Source organism: Delphinapterus leucas, chromosome 16 (assembly GCF_059928025.1).
Source record: "Delphinapterus leucas isolate spDelLeu-1000000601 "Yukka" chromosome 16, BTC_Dleu_Yukka2, whole genome shotgun sequence".
In the NCBI taxonomy this organism is placed as follows: Eukaryota; Metazoa; Chordata; class Mammalia; order Artiodactyla; family Monodontidae; genus Delphinapterus; species Delphinapterus leucas.
Genome location: NC_143144.1, coordinates 7449375 through 7469063, shown reverse-complemented (window position 1 = coordinate 7469063; position 19689 = coordinate 7449375). Strand labels below are relative to the sequence as shown.

At 51.7% G+C, this 19689-nt stretch overlaps 2 protein-coding genes across 3 annotated transcripts in view; one reads left to right on the top strand and one right to left on the bottom strand.

The window, feature by feature from the left end:
* The window catches only part of PCNX2 (pecanex 2), a 278237-nt gene extending 273984 nt beyond the window's left edge, over window positions 1-4253 (top strand). The window contains exons 33-34 of the mRNA XM_089897420.1: window positions 1299-1747; window positions 3255-4253. Of these exons, the coding sequence (XP_089753546.1) occupies window positions 1299-1747; window positions 3255-3416 (611 nt within the window). The 3' untranslated portion in view covers window positions 3417-4253. The remainder of the gene's footprint in view (window positions 1-1298; window positions 1748-3254) is intronic.
* A 3270-nt stretch (window positions 4254-7523) lies between these two features.
* The window catches only part of NTPCR (nucleoside-triphosphatase, cancer-related), a 36317-nt gene continuing 24151 nt past the window's right edge, over window positions 7524-19689 (bottom strand). The window contains exons 4-5 of one of the 2 annotated variants that reach the window (XM_022553125.3): window positions 17210-17419; window positions 7524-7809 (exon numbers count right to left, since the gene is read on the bottom strand). In XM_022553125.3, coding sequence (XP_022408833.2) covers window positions 7741-7809; window positions 17210-17419 — 279 coding nt within the window. In that variant the 3' untranslated portion in view covers window positions 7524-7740. The remainder of the gene's footprint in view (window positions 7810-17209; window positions 17420-19689) is intronic. The other variant, XM_022553126.3, reaches the window with a different exon arrangement.

Sequence of the window (19689 nt, the reverse complement as noted above, 5' to 3'; positions counted from 1 at the left end):
CTTAAGTTAAGGAACTCGGCGTTCCAGCAGTTCAAGGCTCGTCCACCCGCCTAGTCTCTAAAGCCGCAGAGGTAAGTCAGGCACAAGACAGGCGCTTTAAGCCCGCCTTCCTCCAGAGATGTGCCAGGACCAAACCCTTGGGCAGTCCGGTCCCTTGTGTCCAAAATGGCCTTGTTTTTCTCTCTCTCTCTTTTTTTTTAGATTTAGGCCAGGGTGGATATATGTATATGTATAACTGATTCACTTTGCTGTACACCTGAAACTAATACAACATTGTAAATCAACTAGACTCCAATTAAAAATAAAATAAAGGCCTCATCTCAGCAAGTCTCAGCAAGAGCTGGGCCAGGAAGGACCCCTGAGGGGAGGGACAACTGGCCAAAGGGAGCTGGGAGCCCCTCCAGTCCACTGGGAGCCCTGACAGACATGGGAACCCGGGACGTGCACGCCCGAGTTGGGCCGGGGAGGGCTTCCTCTCAAAGACCTTGATCTTAAGGGAAAACTTTTCTAGAAAAAAAAGGCCACAGCATGTGGCTCAACCCTTTTTTCCTCTTTCGAAGGCAACTAGACATGATGCAAACCTGCATGCCTTCCCTTCATCACTGCTTATCAGAGGAGCCCGGGAACCCAGTCCTTGAAGCAGGGACATGATGGGATTTGCCTGATGAGGCCACGTTATGGGTTTGCCCAGGACAGGGGCCGCCAGGGACGAGGGACTTCGGTGCGGAACCCAGGACAGGCCTGGGCAAGCCAGACGGGCCCATCGCCCTGGCCTGTGGCCCACACCAACACCCCTGCCCCATCCTTCAGTTCTCAGGCCTCAGTGGAGCCCCGAGCTGGGCTCCCAACCCTCCATCCCAGCCCAGAAGGTGGGAGGCCAGCCTGGGTCCCTCGGGCCCCGCAGAGCAGCCCGCCTGCCTCAGCACGCAGACACTGACATGGGCAGCTGCCTGCCATGGCAAGCCGGTCTGCTCTGCTGTCTTTTTTTTTTAAATCCCCCTTTTTAGAAAGCTCTGGTTGACTAGATAAGTGACTTTTTGAATGCCCTTGCTTTTCCCTCTTCCTCTTTAATTCCCACACTTATGTGTTGTTGTTTTTATTAAATTAATTTATGGTTGGTTTACGATGTCATGTTAATTTCAGGTGCACGGCAAAGCGATTCAGTTATCCATACAGATATATCCGTTCTTTTTCAGATTCTTTTCCCACATGGATTATTACAGACTGTTGAGTAGAGTTCCCCGTGCTCTACAGTAGGTCCTTGTCGTTTACCTATTTTGCTCTGCTTTCCTTTAAAGGCAGGAGAAAAGGCAGGACTCAGTCTGTCCAGGCCCCCAGGGTCTTAAGCCAAACGCCGCCCATCCTGCGCTCGTCCGGCCCCATCGTGGACAGCCACCCGGCCTTCCTGCAGACGTCCACGTCGGTCCACGAGCTGGCCCGACGGCTCTCGGGCAGCCGGCTGTCCCCGTGCACCTCGGCGGCATCCCTGCGCTCCCAGCCCCCGCCCGCCCCCGCTGCCGGCCACCTGAGCGTCCGCGAGCGGGCCGAGGCCCTCATCAGGTCCAGCCTGGGCTCGTCCACCAGCTCCACCCTCAGCTTCCTCTTTGGCAAGAGGAGCTTCTCGAGCGTCCTGGTCATTTCCGGGCTGTCTGCCGCCGAGGGGGGTAACACCAGCGACACCCAGTCCTCCAGCAGTGTCAACATCACCCTGGGCCCCTCGGCCAGGACCACCAGCCAGCCCGCACGGGTGAGGAGCTCGGGGGGTGGGGCGCACTCCTGGCCGATGAGCCCAGCCCCCCGGGCCTGCAGGCTCCCATCACCTGCCCTGTAGGGTTCCCAGAGTAACAGGCAACGAGACGGGAGCTGGACTGGCCGCGCTCGGAAGCGGACAGGATGTATCACACGTGTACCGTAATAACGCCCAGGCAGGCGGTGGAGGGAGCCGGTGTCAGAGTCCCCTTCGCCCTGAACCCAGGATGTCGGGGGGGGGGCGGCGGGGGGGGGGCATGGTCTCCACAGATGCAGACAGAACCTTCTCTTTCCACATTCCTCTGGCTGAGGGAGAGGAAAGGACACACATCAGCACTGCAGGCAGCTCACCATCAGTTCCGAGCCACCAGATTTTACGGTGGCTCCCGAGATGGCTTTCTACTTTTACGCAGTTAAATGTTAGAGTGTTGAGGACTTTGCCCAAATAAACGGTTCCTTATCGAGAATCCCAAGCTGGCTGGCGTTGGATGAATAACTGGGCTTCACAAGTTAAGTACGTTAAGTAAACACCCAGCCGCTCTCTTCTGTACTGTGGTAGGGAGAGAGAAATCGGAGATGTTAAGGCAAAAGCCGGCATCAGGTTGGAGACTTCCACGCTCCGTTTGAACGTTCACACGCCGTCCTGCCCGCGGAGGGGCAGAGCCACAGGCTGCTGGCCTTCTGGTTCCGGGCGTGGGTATTTGGAGGTGGATGATGGGGGCTCTGCCCTTACCCTCTTCCCAAAGGGAGAAGCCCTACAGGCCGGCGCCTCCCCGCGCCCGCAGGAGAAGCCATACAGTGGCACCTCCAGCCACCTTGAAACCAGGCCGGCATGCACCACCCTAAGAAGAGCCATGGCGTTGCAGCGATGGTGTGCTAGCCTTCAGGGCAGGGTTATGAGCATCCTGGAGTCCCGGGTTACTTTAGGAGTTTAAGTTAGATAGCCAAACATAAACAAACTTCCCTTTTTTCATTTCCTCAGTAACGGTGCACAAAGTATCGCAGCTCTCTGCCACCCCCAATGTGTGTTTAAGACAGTCTGTGGATGCAGCTCTGGGATTCTGGCCAATTCTCTCTCCCACAGGGATGGCTGGGTCCTTGGGACCGCGTGCAGCCACAATAAAAAGGCCTCGGTAATACTGTTTGGCATCAAACCTGCAGGAGTGAGCAGCTGTGCAGGACTCAATGTATATGAAGTGACATTGACCCAAACTCAGGAAATCCAGGCTCACAAGTGACCTCTTGCCCAAGGTCATGTTTTTCCAGGTTACCCGAGAAGAGGTCCCTATGTGCAGGGGCACCTCCCTCTGCCCGTGGCTCGGGCTGCATGCTCTGTCCTCAAAGAACCCCCCGCTTTGGCCCTCTGTAACTGGACCTGACTTTAGACTCTGACCCCAGGTTCCTGCCACACTGCCGGCTGGTACCTACAGCCGTGGGGTGGTCATCAGGGGAAGCAATCAGCTTTGCTGAGCCATCACTTGTTGCTTCTGTTTTCTCTTTGGAAGCACTTTTCCGAGCCGTGCGAACCCACGGAGGCCACTGAGCAGGGGCTGCTTCGAGATCGCCACGTGGCCGAGAACCTGCGGGTGATGTGCAGAAGGGCAAGCCAGGAGGACATGGGCCTGGACGACACGGCCTCCCAGCAGAGCGCTTCCGATGAGCAGTAGCTGAGCTCGGGCCGGAGAAGCCACGCCGTTGGGGAGGGACGCAAGCCCCCCCCCCAGCTTCTCCCCTGCGCTCCCCAAACTAAACAGCACAAAGAATGAGAGCCGGGAGATCCATCCTGTGGAAGATGAGTGCTGTGTACAAAACAGAATAACTTGATCTCAGGTTCTTGAAAAATATCTCACGTGATGAACACAAACCTTGACACCAGGCCTCCCTCCTGCTCTGGCACTCGCGGCCCCAGAGAGGCGGGACGCGGGAAGCACCCCTCCCAGAACTGGAAAATTCAAATAAAAGCCATGTTAACATCTTAAGACAACTCAAATAGAGCACATAAATAATTCCTTCCGGTCCTGATGAAAATAAGACAGCTGCATGCTAAACGACTGGCATTTTGTATGTCACTGTTACTGTGGAAAAGAGGCGGACAGCAGTGCATATCTCACCATGAGCTGGTCCAACGCGCTGATGTCCAGTCTACATATAAACATCTCACTTCCTTATAATATTTATGCAGTAAGTATAAACCAGTGACAGCTTTACTGCAAAAAATGGGATAGTGCATGCAGTCACGTCCAAAGCATCCTGTGAAAGGAGCCAACCATCCCCAGCAACGTGAGTGCAGAAGTCTAGTTGAGGCAGGTCACGGAGGGCCGCCTAGGAATGATGCCAACTGCAGTCACAGCAACGTCCTGCAAGAAGCCAGGCCCCGTCTCGCCCAGCGCTCCTGTGTGCTTCCCAGGAATGCACGCCTGTTTCCAAGCCAAGCAATCCTTACCGCGTCACAGGACATTTGCACATACCTTTGTTTTTGGAATTAAAATGTTTGTTTACAGTTATTGCTGTGTCCAGTTGTTTGTTTGAGTTCTGCTGAAACTGTTGTCACTTCTAAAAAAAACCAAAAAACAACAAAAGAAATACCACATCCTTCACTGTAAGAATGACATTTAGGCAACTTCTTTTAAAAAAAAAAAATTACTTTATATTAAAGTACAGTTGATTTACAATGTTGTGTTAGTTTCAGGCATACAGCAAAGTGATTCAGTTATACACATATATATTCTTTTTCAGATTCTTTTTTTTAATTGAAGTATAGTTGATTTATAATGCTGTAGGCAAATTCTGAGACAGCTTTTCTCATCTTAAGATTCCCATCAGGTAGAGCAGAAACCTGGCTTCTTCCTGACATGAGGGAGGAAGAAGGGATCGTAGAACACAGTCCATGGAGAATATCATCCCTGACCTGGCGAACCGTCACTTTTGGAAAGGCCTAAATAGTTAGGGATACTCAATTTGGAAACAGTCACACAAATTTCTTAAAGGTACCGGGAGTTTGGAAGTGTAGGCAGAGGGGAGGGTATTGCAGAGAATTCCTTACCCCTTGGAAGTAGATGGCAATATTCTTTTTTTTATAAAATAAGAATTAGAAATTAATAACCATAGCTAGACTCTGTATAATCGGAGACACAGTGCATGACTCTCAAATCAGCAATCCCTGGAGGTGCACTCCTTATTTCTGATGGATTTGCAGACGTCTGTCTAAAGAGAAGCTGCTAGAACCTCACCGCAGTCCTCCAAGTCGGCTCAAGCAAACCTGGCCGGCAGTTCCCGAAATTCTTTTGGGCAACATTGCAGCCAAGCCCTCAGGACTAAAGGGCAGCCTTGAGCTGTGAGCATGGCCTCCCCATATAGGGTGGCCACTTGAATTAGGTAAGACAATGACCCACGCCCAGCAGCATTCAGACTGGGCACTCCTCGGGCCTCCACAAGTAGGAAACACAGAGTCACCGCTTCCCCAGCAAGTGAGAGCTGCTCAAAGAGCTGGGAGAGCAGTCTGCAGGGACAGCGCGATGCAGGTGAGAAGGCAGACACGATGCGGGTACTCCTGCCACCGGAGATTCGAGAGCTGCTTTTCCGACTGCTGGGTTACTGCTCATCCCGCTTCTCTGGCAGCCTTTTGGGACGCAGCGGGAGAAGGAAAGGTGTAGTTTACCCACATCGGGGCCAGACTCCTCAGACAGGGATGCCACCCTCTGCGTTGTCTATAGCAGTAAAGCCACCTGAGTGTACGCTCTGAGCGTGTGCACACGTAGACCCACAGGTGAGATCATGGCTGGATCCCCTCCAGGATCCTTAATGGACTGTCAACAACGCGGCCACGTGACTTTTTTCAAGGGTTGCAAACAACTTTTATATTTACAACTCATGAGCTTGTTAATCTGATCTTCAGCGAGTCAACTGTTTATCAGAGCGCATTCCTTGCAAAATATTGTATTATTAGTCCCCATTTAGAGGAGATTTTCCGAAGGTGACATTTCTTGCTGGAGTTATTCACCTGTTCTGCCAGAACAGAGCTAAAGAGTTATTTATTTTCTACATTTCTACAGTTATTTATTTTCTACATTTTCTACATTTATTTTCTACATTCTTCTCCTCTAAAGATAATATAAACTGTAGTGCTCGGTCTTCTATAAATCACGGGGCTAACCTGGCATTACTGATTTTCATTTCTGCCGTGTGTGTTAAAGCCACCTGCCTGGCAAGTCGTTTTCGAAAACCGCTTTGGTGCACTGACCTCTCCTGGCCCATGAAACGGGCATCGCAAGGCCTGTTCCCCAAGCCCTCCTCTCAAGCCTGCTCCACTTTCCTACTGTTTTGTCCCAAGTCACAAGCACCTGCCATCAGCTGCCCCCAGCGCCCCTACTCCCACGCGGTCTTCCCAGACAGCATTCTACGAACACGAGACAGACGGAGAAGGAGGGGGGAGGCCCATCCCACTTTCCTGGGCCATCACTGCTCCCCGCCCCGCACCTGACCACTTACGGCTTGACGGTGCCCCCTCTTCCTCAGCCACCACAGTCAGAGAGGTCACAGGCCGTGACTTTAAAGGACCATCTCCCTGACACGTGCCAATTCAAGAGAAGAAAAGAAACCATTTGGGGGACTTCCCTGGCGGTCCAGTGGTTAGGGCCCCAGGTTCGATCCCTGGTCAGGGAACTAAGATCCCACATGCCCCTCGGCTTGGCCAAAAAAACCCCATTTTTTAAAATACTGTGTGTGTCCTGCCACTAGGTTCTTCAGAACCATTTTTTTTTTTTTTTTTTTTTTAGATTCCATATATATGTGTTAGCATACGGTATTTGTTTTTCTCTTTCTGACTTGCTTCCTGCACTGTCCAATGCCCCAGGGCCCAGCTCACGGGACACCTCGCTCCACAGATGCCCGGACCGGTCAGAGGTCATATTCAAGGGCACACCCGGCATAAGCACCAGCTGGGTTTGTAGCTAAGGCTAAAGAAATCCTGGTAATTCATAGTTCTTCACCAAAACTGGCCTAAAGACACTGAACTGGTTATCGTCATTGTGTCCCATCAACCCCTGAGAGGGCAGCTGTTATCCTCTGTGAGCTCTGGGGCTTCAGTGGTCTGTCCCACGGGGCCCTGCCCAGGCTGCACCTTCTCTCTCTGCACCGTCTTCCCCGCAGCCCGGGCCCCGGCCCCGGGCGCTCCCCAGGGGATCACGAGGACGCCTGAGGGTGGTTTCCTTCAGGCTGTGGCGACGCCTTCCTTTGATGGCACCCACTTCCCTCTTTTCTGGGAGGGAAACAGGGCCCAGGAAGGTTTGCGAACTTGTCTAAATGAATGGGGCCAAAGTGCGGCTCTGACCTGAAGCCCCGCTGGGTACCCAGCGCTACCAACATTTCTACAGACTGCTCGTCCCTCCCACGCGAGGACCCACATGCGTGCGATCATCACATCTACCTTTATTTTATTAAGCAATAAGCAAACAGATAAACAGTAAGAGATGGGGAGGGGGAAGGACCGAAAATGGCTCTTTTTTGAAATACTGATTTTTTTAAAAATCAAGTAACTGTTATCCCTCTACGTTGCGGGAGACTCCAGCTGCTCCTGGAGGGGGATTTAATCTTCCTGACATGCGAAACTGATCAGGCAGTGAACTCTTTTCTCCCCCTTGTTCCCTGAACACATTTATAAACTTCAATCAATGGGGGAAAATTCCAACTAATACTCAGAAAACCATTTCTCATTTCATAATTTACCCAAATCATATGCACAACGGCAAGAGGAAATAAACAGAAATCTCTCAGTGTAAATAAGCCACAGTGGGCTGTTAATCTTGTCGAGTCAATCCAGCATTAAGGCTAATTTGATCTTTTAAACATGTTATGGAAAACAGCTGTCGGGCTTTCTTTGGAAAAGCCTCCAAGATTTCATAAACCCGAAGGCCAAAAACCTGGACAGGCAGGGAACTGAGGCTCCTCTCCAAGAGATGTGTTCACGTGCAGAAAAGCAGTGACAAGTCGTCTTCACTTCCGGCCACTCTGCACACACGTCACAATCTCTGGCAGAAGGTGATTTCTGTTTTCCTTGGTGACCTGTGGGAAGAAGCAAGAAAGCGCGCTTCAGAGTCCCTTTCTTTTCCTTCAATTACCTACTCTGCCAGGTAATATTCTAAAAGAAGAGCCCGAAAGGTGAGGGGTGTTTTAGAAAGTGTGACCCAGGCGAGGTACGACCAAGGGAGGAAGCCCAGGTCCTCCAGAGAGCTCTGAAAACTGGGCCGGTGGACTCGAATCCCACCACCAGCTTCTGTGAAGCTGCGGCTCAAACAGTGAAAGTGGGTTTTCATGACGGAAGGATTTTTAACCGGAAAAGGGCTATGAATTGAACCCTGGGAGGGATGATGGGAATGCAGGCTGGGACGTGGCCCCTGAGCTCAGCCTGACCTGGACAGAAGGATGCCTGAGTGAAGCCGGGAGAACCTGTGCTTCAGGTGGGCACTGGCCCTCCAGGTGGGCCCACTGAGTGCGGCCCCACTGGCGCTGGGTCACACCCAGGATTCTGGGATGCTCTGAAGGTCAGTAATCTACTCACCTCTCCGTGAGCTTATTAGCAAATCTGCACGTTGCAAGAAACCTCCGACACCAGTCAACCCTGCATGTGAATGACGAGGAAGCAGGAGCCCAGAGAAGGGCAGGGCTTTTCCTGAGCTCTCAGAGGTAGCGCGGGCGCAGTGCAGACTAGGACACAGGCCCCTGCATCCCGGTGTGCTACCTCTATGATCAACAGTTACAAAAACAAACAAAACTAACAGTTTATTCAAGCTCTCTCCGATGATCTGTGTTATATTTTTCTTTCTGTCACTACCACAGGCCCATGGAGTACAGCTCGAGCATCCAGACGCCCCCAGGCAGCTGGGTGGGGGGCTGCGCCCCGAGCACGGGCAGAGCCGCCTCTCCTCCCATCACCAGTGCCTTCCTCGGTGGCCCACACAACACTCAGCACGCTCTGCTGGTGGGCAAGGTGCTGGGGATGGCGAGACTCAGACCAGGACCTTGACCTCACGGAGCCCGCAGACCAGACGGGGGGCAGACGTGGACAGCAGTGAGAGCAGGGCTGCAGAGGGTCCCTGAGAGAGTCTGGGAGGCACGGGGAGCTGGGGGACCAGGAAAGGCTTCCGCAGGCGGTTATGCCCGAGTTGCATCTGACAGGTGGACGCCGGGAGAAGGGCACCGGCAGAGAGAAGGGCCGAGCAGAGAATCACATGGAGAGGAGGTGCGTGCGGCCGGAAGACCTTGAGCGGGTTCGGGGTGCGAGGTCCCCGAGAGGAGACGGGCCTGGTCCCGCTACAGGCCCTCCCCCCCGCCGCGGGGGACAGGGGCCCCGGCTCGGGAGGTGAACGCGCGTCTGGAGGAAACGCGCAGTGGACCTCACCGCCTGGGGCTCCTGCATCCCACATCCTTCTTGCAAGAGCGCGGCGCCTCTGCCGCACCAGAGCTGCCCACGGCCCCGGGGACCTCCTGACCATCTGAGTCCCGAAAGGACGGAGCCAGGCGGCGGAGGCCGGTCCCCTGACAGTGGTGTCTGAGGATGCCGCCCACTGGACCCCGGGCAGCCCTGGCTCCACCGAAAGGAGGACCATCCGCCCCGTCTTCGCCTTGATGACAAACCGCCCATCCGCATGAGGCTTCGTTGCCGTTCTGGCTTACACTGGCCCGAGCCCGTTCTTGCGGAGAGCATCCGAGGGAGTCCCCGCCGTGGACGGAGGATCGGGGTGGCAGTGGCACGCAGGGAGGGCAGGAGGACATGCGGGCCCTTGGCCCCCGCCTCCGCCCTGGCCTCACGAGGAGTCCCCGAGGCTCTGCCATCAGGGTCCCTGAGGGCTCACTGCAGGCCCAGAAGGGCCACCTCCTCTGATGGGGACATTTCATCACCCCCTTTACACACGTGAGAGACGGTGAGATGCTGAGCTGGGAGAGGAGGAGAGAGACGGACCCAAGAGGGAAGAAAAACAGGGGCAACGGTGGCAGCGGGGGTGGGGGAGGAGGGGCCAGGCACCGCCCCGCTCCCTCGGACGTCCCCAAGGGGGCCCCGGCTCCGCCATCCAGCTCCAGAGGAGCCGCTGCTGGTGGATCTCGGGCACCGGAGGTCAGCAGGTCCGCACTGGACACTTCTGACGTCATTCAAGTGTAAACTGAAGCCGGTGCGATGAGACACGTGAAGAAACAGGGTCAGCAGGCTGCTGGTAGCATTTCTTCCCCTGGGTCATCACTAAGGCTTCACTTCCAGTCTTTGAAGCCCTCAGCCCTCGGAAAGAATGGCTGGGGCGGGGGGATGAAGGGAAGTGAAGGGTGATGAGGTGGAAACCCCGCTACCCAAGACCCCGGTCCTGGGGGCAGGCTGTTCAAGCGGCCCAGCGGAGGCCTGCAGAGAAGCAGGATTTAACAGGCGGGAGGCTCAGAGATGATAAAAGAAGAGCCCCAGAGAGCACCGCCAAGCTGCAGGGCCACAGTTCCGCTGTCACGCAGGTGTCCTGCTGGAGCCCGGCCCACCGTCCTCCGGGAGCTGCGGGGCTGCAGCAGGGACAGGGTCCACCCGCCCCCAGCGCGCTGAGAACGTCTCCAAGCCTTGCATAGAAAAAGAACAAAGGATAAAAACTAGAAAAGACACATTCTGCTGACTTCTCACTAAAACCTGGTGAACAGAATACTAATATTCCGCCGCCCCCTTGGATTTCTCTAGGATGACTTCTGAAGGTTATGCAGTAAGATCTGTATGCAAAGCCGTTTACAGCGTTCAGTTACCACGTTCCTTTCCAGCCAAGACAAACCCTCAGATGCGAGAACAAGCACAGCATCGTCTGTCAACTCAGGGACGCTTCCCTTTCGGGAGAATTCTGGTCTACTTTTTATTCTACCCTCAGACTTTTGGTGGCAGAAAAGCCCTTCCTGAGAGGCTAACGAGAAGAGGGCACTGGGGGCTGGGAGGGAAAAGGAGGTGAGGACGACTGCAGAAAGGACCCCGGCGTCCTCGCCCTCTCCTCCCACCGTGCCCTGCCCAGGGCTGCAGGAGGTGCCCGGCCTCGGGCCCCTAGGCAATTGGACCGCGAGTTCCAGGGTGACGGGGCTGTGTCACATTCCTCCTGCGTCTAGCACAGGGTGGGTGCTCCATCAATGCTTATTATATTCTAAGCAGAGGAGGGTCTTTGACATAGAGCTGAGCGGTTAAATACAGATTATGAAGACTCTGGCCTATTAGGCATCTGAGTGGCTCTGAGCCTCCTGGGACCAGGGAAGGGCCTAAGACTGGCCTATCAGTCAATGACTTGGGCGCCGTAACGTCAGGAAGGCTGTGCACATATGGACAGAGGAACAGGCAGGGAAAAAAAATGCCTCTTCGTGTATACGCTACGTGCAAGAAAGCAAAACAAAACCACATACATTTCCTTGAAACTGTGTGGGAAGTACCCTGACAAGTTTTAAATAAGCAAGGGGATTGAAAAAAGAAATTAATTTGACAATGCTCATTATTATACATTAACACATAACAAAAGGATTACTAGTCTCTCCGTTTCACATTGTCTCCATTTCGTTTTATTGAACCTAAAAATAGGCTCATTCATGAATTCAAACCCTCTAACCCTACTTTCCCTTGAAGTTTAAAGGCTCTAAACCAAGAATTATTTTGCCAGTGGGGTTTTCGGGAACCCAGTGCCCATGGGATGGGACTATGCTTCCATGGCAACGCCGCTTCTCTTGGGAGGCGGCAGGAGGGGCACAATGGTTCTTTGTTTCCGTGGCAACGCCACTTCCCTCGGGAGGAGGAAGGAGAGGGGATGGTTCTTTGTTTGGGTGTCCTGACTTCTGCGTGAGTGTACAGCGTAGCTTTACTGAGCTATAATTCATATACCAAAAAATTCAACCTCGGGCAGAATTCGGTGGCTTTTAGTAGATTCCCAGTCGTGCAGTCATCAGCACTATCTACCTGGAGTATTTTCATCACGCCCTCCCCGCCCGCCCCCAATTACCCTCGCTCTCAATCACTACACTCAATCCTTCCCCCCAGGTGTTGGCAACCACTAACCAATTTTTTTTGTCTATAGATGTGCCTATTCCGGACATTCCGTGCAGATGGAATCGTACAGTGCGGAATCCTCTGTGACAGGCTTCCTTCCCTTGGTGTCACGTGACGTAAACTCCTCCACGTTGAGCACACGTCACCACGGCATTCCCTCTTACTGTCCAGTGATGCCCCATCGTGTGTGTGCACCACACCTTGTTTGTTTGTTCATCGGCTGACGGACATTTGGGCTGTCACTTTTTGGCTGCTATGAACACCAGTGTACAAGTTTTTGTTTGAACACACGTTTTCAATTCTTTTGGGTACACGCTTAGAAGTGGAATTGCCGAGTTATAGGGTGATCCCACGTCTACCTTTTTGACGAACTGCTGCATCTTTACAGTCCCAGCAGCAGGGTATGAGGCCTCCAATTTCTCCACATCCTCACTGACACTATTTTCCATTTCTTTCCTTTAATTTCACTATAGCCATCCCAGCAATGTGCAGTGCTAGCTCACTGTGGTTTTGGTTTGCACTGCCCTAAAAACTAATGGTGTTACAACATATTTTCATGTGCTTATCAACAATTTGCCTATCTTTGGAGAAACGTCTTTTCAGATTCTTTGCTCCTTTTTTAATTGGTTTATTTGTTGTTTTATTATTGAGTTGTAAGAGTTCTCTATGTATTCTGGGATACACGAAGTCCCTTATCAGATATATGATTCTTAAATAGTTTTTCCCATCCTGTGGGTTGTCATTTTACTTTCTTGACAGTGTCCTTTGAAGCACAAAAATTTTAAATTTTGGTGAAGTTCACTGTATCTACTTTTCTCTCGTCACTTGTGCTTTTGGTGTTGGAACAAATAAGACTCTGCCTAACCCAAGTTTACAGAGACTTACTCCTATATTTTCTTCTAAGAGTTCAATAGTTTCATTCTTACATGTAGATCTACGGTCTGTTTTGAGTTAATTTTTGTGTCTGATGTGAGGTAAGGGTCCGGCTTCATTCTTTTGGATGTGGATGTCCAGTTTTCCAGCACCTTTTGCTGAAAAACAATTTTTTCTTCATTAACTTGTCCTGGCACTCTTGTTGAAGATCAGTTGATCGCAGATGCAAGGGTTTATTTTTGGACTTTCAACTCTATTCTGACAATCTACGTGTCTGTCCCTGTGCCAGCACCACACTGTCTTGATTCCTGTAGCTTTGCAGTAAGTTTTGAAATTGGGAAGTATGAGTCTTCCAACATTTTATGATTGTTTGAGCTGGGTCCTTTAAATTTCCATATGAATTTTAGGATTAGCTTGTTAATTTCTACAGAAAACCCTGCCTACTGACTTTTGACCTAAAGGTTGGCAGGTGTATGCTCATTCCTGTACCTACAGGAGTCTGTGACCCAGAAACAGCATCAAATTCCTGGTGAGATGAAAATGGTTTATACCCTGCTTGGTTAAAAAACCCGTGGCCAGGAAGAGTAAGAGGAGGTCTAAAAATTTCCAAATTGGAGGGAAGCTGGGACCTAGTTCCCATCTTTCTTGTGATCTTGCAATCCACGGGCAAAAACTAAAAGAAGAAAAACTGCTTTATGGACAAAAACAAGTTTAAGTGGCTCTGAATTCAGAACAGTAGAACAGATTTTAGTTACAGTAACATTTTTCTAAAGTAGAAAGACCAAGTACTTTCCAGGGATCTTAGATTTCAAATCATCTGAACCACCCCTACCCACGAAGGTAACACACATCAGGGCTACGGTAACACTCAGGCTTGGGAGTCAACAGACCGAGGTCTGAATCCTGGCTGTGCCCCTACTAACCGAACAACCTCAGACAAGGCCCGCCAGCTCTCACTGATGACCAGGCTGCCGTGACGTCCCCGACGCACTGATGGACCTCAACACCTCCTCCAGGTGCCCCAGGACTGGTGGCCACCCTGGCAGCTCAATCCCCGTTCCTGAGACTCCGGGCGTCTCTCCTCTCTCCTGTCCCCTCAGGGGACAACATTCTCCAGCATCTTCATGAAGGAGAGATTTCACAGGAAATCAAGTGAAATATGCTTTGGAAATGCCACCAACATGACCAAACTCACATTTTTTTGTTAGAAGTGACAGGCAGGGAGAGACATATTTTTTCACGTTGTGAGTCAGAGAAGGATGAAAGCAGTACGAGAGCTCCTGCTGGAATCTGGACCCGTGAAGGTCTTCACCTCTCGTCTCTGCAGCACTGACATTACCATTAAATGTCTTCTGACATGTGGTCTCCTATAACCTAATATTGAAATAAATTTAAAACAGTTTTCAGTGGCTACACTCGGCATTAAACTACAGAAGAAATTAGGAAAACATTTAACCAAACTTCTGAGAGGGAAACATAATTTTCGGGAAGAGAAGCTTCAACGCCTGAACCTCCACCAGGATAGAAGTTTCTATATTACTGAATTCCACAGGTCCCTGTGGCCCTGGATTTTATTTTTTTAGTCTGTTCTTTCTTGGGCAATTTCTACTGTTTCACCCTCAGGTTCACTGATTCCATCCTCTGTCATCTCCATTCTGCTGGTGGGTCTACCCACGGACTTTGGCGTTCAGTTACTCTATTTTACATTCTAAAATGCTCACTTCATTCTTCCTTACAGCTTCTGTATCTTTGTTGAAACTTTCAATTTCTTGGCCGAGAATTTCTATTTTTCATTTGTTTCCAGTGGGTTTGTAATTGCTCACTGAGGCATTTTTATGATGGCTGTTTGAAAATCTCTGCCCTATAATTCCAACATCTGTGACGTCTTGCTGTTGGCATGTCGGCTGTTTCTCTCACTCTGGCTGATTTTCCTGGTTCTTGGCATGACAAGTGATTTCCAATCGTGTCTCTCGTGCTGTTCCTGGGGTCCTGAGGTCCCTGGCCAGCGCGCCTTCTTCCCTCTACCATTCAGGTCTTCTTATGTCTGTTTTATGTACAACGTCCAAGGTTTTTATCTGACTTAGGAGGAGCGACAGGGAGCAGTGTGTCTATTCCACTTTGTCTAGGACTGGAAGTGTCCTCAGGGGTTTTTCTGAAAAGTAAGGCTCTGTTTACCTGACCCTGTTAAGAAGAAGAGTCTGGATAATGTGAATAACTTCTGAGTTACTGTGAATACTTTCCCAGTATCATGGCCTCAGTCCCATCTCCACATCATCTGTGAGCACAGGGAAGCTGCCCTCCGCATTTTACATAGCATAATCCCGATCTGGAATGTTCCTTCGTTTCCCCACTTCCCCCTTCCAAAGCCCAGCCAAGAACCACTTCCTTCCGGACAACTTTCCCTACTCCTGTTCACACAAATCTCTCTTCCCACCTCCAGATTTGGACTGTCCCTTGGTCTGTTTTTCTTGAGGGAAGGGAATACACCTCACATGTGCTTGTACCATGGACCAAGTGTCGGATGCAAAGGATGCTCTCAAAAATGAATTCAGGCAACTTTGCTGCATATTAGAAAGGCAAAGGACCAAAGAAATATCTAATCCAGCCCCTAAATTTGCAGATAAGGAAAATAAGATTCTTCATTTATAAAATACGCACCAAAAGATCACACGAGCCCCAGAGGAACACAAGAAAGACAAGAATAACGGGGTCGCTTACAGAATTAACCAGAAGCTAATCACTTTTACATCATTAGGAGCCAGGATTACCTTGCCTAGAGAATAACCTCCTAGCTTAGAGAGGAGAAAATGTGGTGTTGTCTTAATATACAGCACTGGTTTCTGGACGTAAGAGTCAACCGCAGTCCCACTGCTGGGTTATTAGTCTGCAGAGGCAGCCAGGCCTTGGACTTTAGCATCAGCGCTTCCCCAGCCCTCCAGCCTGGAAGCTGTCTGACCTGAAGACTAATTGTCTTTCATGATCTCTCATTATTCATTGTCTCTATTTCCACAGAAACTCGACAATCACAACCCAAAACTCTAATACGGAAGCCACGTGAAATAACGGATAGAGGAGGTGACATACAACTCTGCAGACAAGGCCCATGTCCACCGAGGAAGCGACCCTGCCTGGCTCTCAGGCCTCCCCTGTTCGCCACCTCCTCCCCCACCGCCGGTCCCCAGGGACCACAGTGCCCTGGTGTTGCATTTATCCATATCTGAAACTGCCTAAATGCTTGCTTGCGTTTCTCTCATCTAGCCCCTCCATTAGAATGTCGGCTCCATGAGGACAAAGACGCGGTCTGTCTGGTTCATCACCAAGACTTAGTGTGAGGCCGAGCGCACAGGAGATGCTCAATCCGTATTTACCAAGTAAGAGAATAAACGAATGCAGCAACGCACAAACAGATTTCTCCAAGTCTGGCTGGTCTAATAACCCTAACGGCTGTCTACTGCCCCAAAGGTACCCTGGACACTTGGGTGACAACGTGTGGATGTCCCCCTGGGGCCAGCCGGCCCTGGGGACATGTAACCAGCAGTGTGAGGCGCTCACTGGCTCTCTGCAGCTAGAGCACACGCCCGGCCCTCCCACAGAAGTGGCCCTGCCAGCCCCACTGTTTCACCTGGCGCCGGCAGGGGGTTGGCAGAGAGGGACAAGCAGAGTGACGTGGCCACACTGATGCAAACCAACCGAGGCGGCACAGGGAGGACAGTGCCTGACAAAGAGCGGCACAGAGAGACGGCGGGAGAGAAGGGCAAGTCTGCGGGCAAAGTGCCGGCAGTGCCACCAGAGCCCCTGACAACCGGCCCAGACGCTGCCCCTGACGTACTCGTCCTCCACACGTGCTCCGCTCCAGGGCTTCTCCCACGGCAGGGGCCCCAGAGCCCCCGAGGGCTGGCGAAGACAGGTTCCTGGGCCACGCCCAGAGCCAGATTCACCTGTTCTGGGCAGGGTGTCTTACCAGCTGGCTACCTGACATGTGGCCAGTGTGACTGAGGAAAAGATTTCTCTAATTTAATTCCATTTAATTTAAATGTAAATAGTCCCATGTGGCTAATGGCCACGGCACTGCACGGTGCAGACAGCACATTTCCATCCTAGTGGAAACTTCTCTGGACGGTGCTACTCTACAGCATCTGGAGACTGTGCTTCAAACTGTAGCCACAGCTTCTCCCCACAAGCAGGAGGCGGCCAGTTTCAAAGGGAAACCTTTAAAATGAGACGGCACTCATTTGCCTCTGTACCCTCATCGCCCTGGGGGGAGATGCGCTCAGACCCAGAGCACTGCTGCCCAGGCGCTGATGCTGGCAAGGCCCCGGCGCCTGGTGAGGAGGGCACCGCAGGAGGGGCAGATGCCTCAGGCGGCTCCCCGCAGGCACATCTGCTTTGGCATCCAGCAGAGGTATAACTTCGCTTCTATAACTCGCCTATATTCTGCCACGAGAGGAAAAAAAATACCACTAACTCAAAGCCAAAGGTGTATCTAGAGCCACGTGCTGTTTCAGGGCACCCGCTCCACGCCTGCGGGTAGAGAGGCCCGGGGGTACTCACACTGAACACCTTAATGTCGTTTCGGGTTCTTATCTCTTCCACGAGGGCCAGCGGTTTTCCTTTGGGTACTGGGATGGTGCCAAGGACGACAGTCCCCAGGGTGGACAGCACCTGGCGAACGGCCTGGATGAACGGCTGACTGAAGAGCTCCATCTTCCCCACCTCGTCGATGACACACACGCTCTGCCCCGGGCCACCTCTGGGACCTGCCTGAGGATGACAGAGACACTAACTGGGACACCAGGTCACATGAGGCAACGGGCCCAGGGGTCCCCCTCCCCCGCCACTCACCAACTGACCGTCAGAGCAGGGAAGGCAGCCCCACTTCGGGAAGCAGGAGGCCGTCTGTCCGTCCACCCAGAGCAATCAACTGGTGGGAGCATCCAGGGGACCTGCCCTGGAGACCACAGCACCCAGAAAACTCAGCTCCCCGAGCACCCCGTTTCCCTGGCGATTTCCGCTCTTCTGGAATGGTCCTGATAATGGCCAGGCTTTATATTTATATACACCCAGGCAATAAGCAGGCTTAAAAGAACCGAGGCAGCAGGGAGCCTTTGGGAACTGGGAGCCCTTGTCAGTTGTTTCGATTTTGAGTTGTATGATGGCCTGTCTGCTGGGAGGAGGTGACCGCTGCGGCCAGATGCCTGTGTATTTCCCAATCTGCGCTACGAGGGTCGGTGGAAAGGAATGAAAATGAAAAGAGAAGGAGTCCTGGTTAAAAAAAAAAAAAAAAAAAGTGAGCACATTGTGCCCTTTAATCTCAGCTTCCCCTGCTAGTGACTTTATACCAATGCACTTCCACTATGTCCTTGAAGACCCCTCTAGGAAGAGGTGGGGCAGCCAGCCTCCAAGAGTCCTCATTATTCCCAGCTCCTGGGATGTGCACCCTGTGCAGACCCCTCCCCACAGTACCAGGGTGGGTCTGTGTGATCACCAGAGACTGACAGCACGCAAAAAAGACTGCTGTTTCTGTCTTGGTCTCAATCTCTATCCATTCATCCATCCATCCATCCATCCACCTATCCTGGATCACCTGCTCGCAGGGAAGATGCCTGCCATGTTGCGAGGACACGCAGGCAGCTGACGGTGAGGTCCAGGTGATAAGGAACTGAGGCCTCATGTCAACAGCCAGGGAGGATCTCAGGCCTCCCAGCAACCATGACCGTGAACTTGGAAGCCTCAGGGCACTGCAGCCTCATGAGAGACCCTGAGCCTGAACCATTCAGCAAAGCCGTTCCTGGATTCCTGATCCAGGGAAACTGTGAGATTATAAGTGTTCGTTGTTTTAAACTGCTAGATCTTGGGGTAATTTGTTACACAGCAACAGGGAACTAATACACATGTCCTCTCTAGAAAGCCTTCCCAGAGAAAGCTGATAGGACTTGGAGTAGTTTTTCCACAGCAGGGACACAATAGAACATACAATAAGCACTTCAGTGAATGCTGAGTGACAAATACATTTCTATATCTTTATATAAATGATTATTTTGAAAACGGTATGTAAAGCTGATTTACAAAGTACTTTTCACTGTAAGTTCTCAGATTCCTTAAATACTAACATCAATACATTCTCAGAATGAATGGCTAAGTTAAGCTAGATTTTGCTCCAGTTCTAAATACCAAAGCTCTTACACAGTGTGGCCATGGGTGGCATGCATATGGTGACCAGTGACAGATGGGGCTAAGGGCAGATCCTGGAGCCTCGTATGGTGCACAGAGGGGTGGGATGCTGTCCAAAGGCTGAGACTCAGAGTCAGGATCACACATGGTGCTTGAAAGGCTGCTCACTGTGTGGATTCAGGAAGACAGGGGGGACTTCTTTTGGAACAGACAGCATGGGATTGGAGGGAAGCCTTAGAGCAGTGGTTTTCAAACTTTTCTGTAAGTGGTACTCTTTTAATTCTCCTGCTTACTATCAAATACATATAACATATTTTTCCACTCCGTTTATTGGCAGAAAGACCAGGAAGGGGCCCACTGTCGTCGTGCGAGAGAGGTCTAAACAAGCACCCAGACTTCCGTGTTGCTCGTGCACTTCACGTTCACCTCTGAGTGTACCTGCGTGCGTTTGTATACACATAGCTACTCCGTCTCCCTGCTAGAAGCAGAGATGATGCTGTATTCATCTTTTTCCTTCCCATGGAGTTGAACAGTGCAAAGCTGGGCTGAGGCAGTTGATGTGGCCCTGCACTGGCAGGGCAGCTAAGCGAGGGAGAGTGAGGGGTCAGTTGCTATTTCAACATTTTCTTCAAAAAATGAATGCCAGGGCTTCCCTGGTGGCGCAGTGGTTAAGAATCCGCCTGCCACTGCAGGGGACACGGGTTTGATCCCTGGTCCGGGAAGATCCCACATGCCGCGGAACAACTAAGCCCGTGCACCACAACTACCGAGCCTGCGCTGTAGAGCCCACGAGCCACCACTACGGAGACCGTGCGCCACAACTACTGAGCCTGCTTGCCTAGAGCCCGTGCTCCACAACA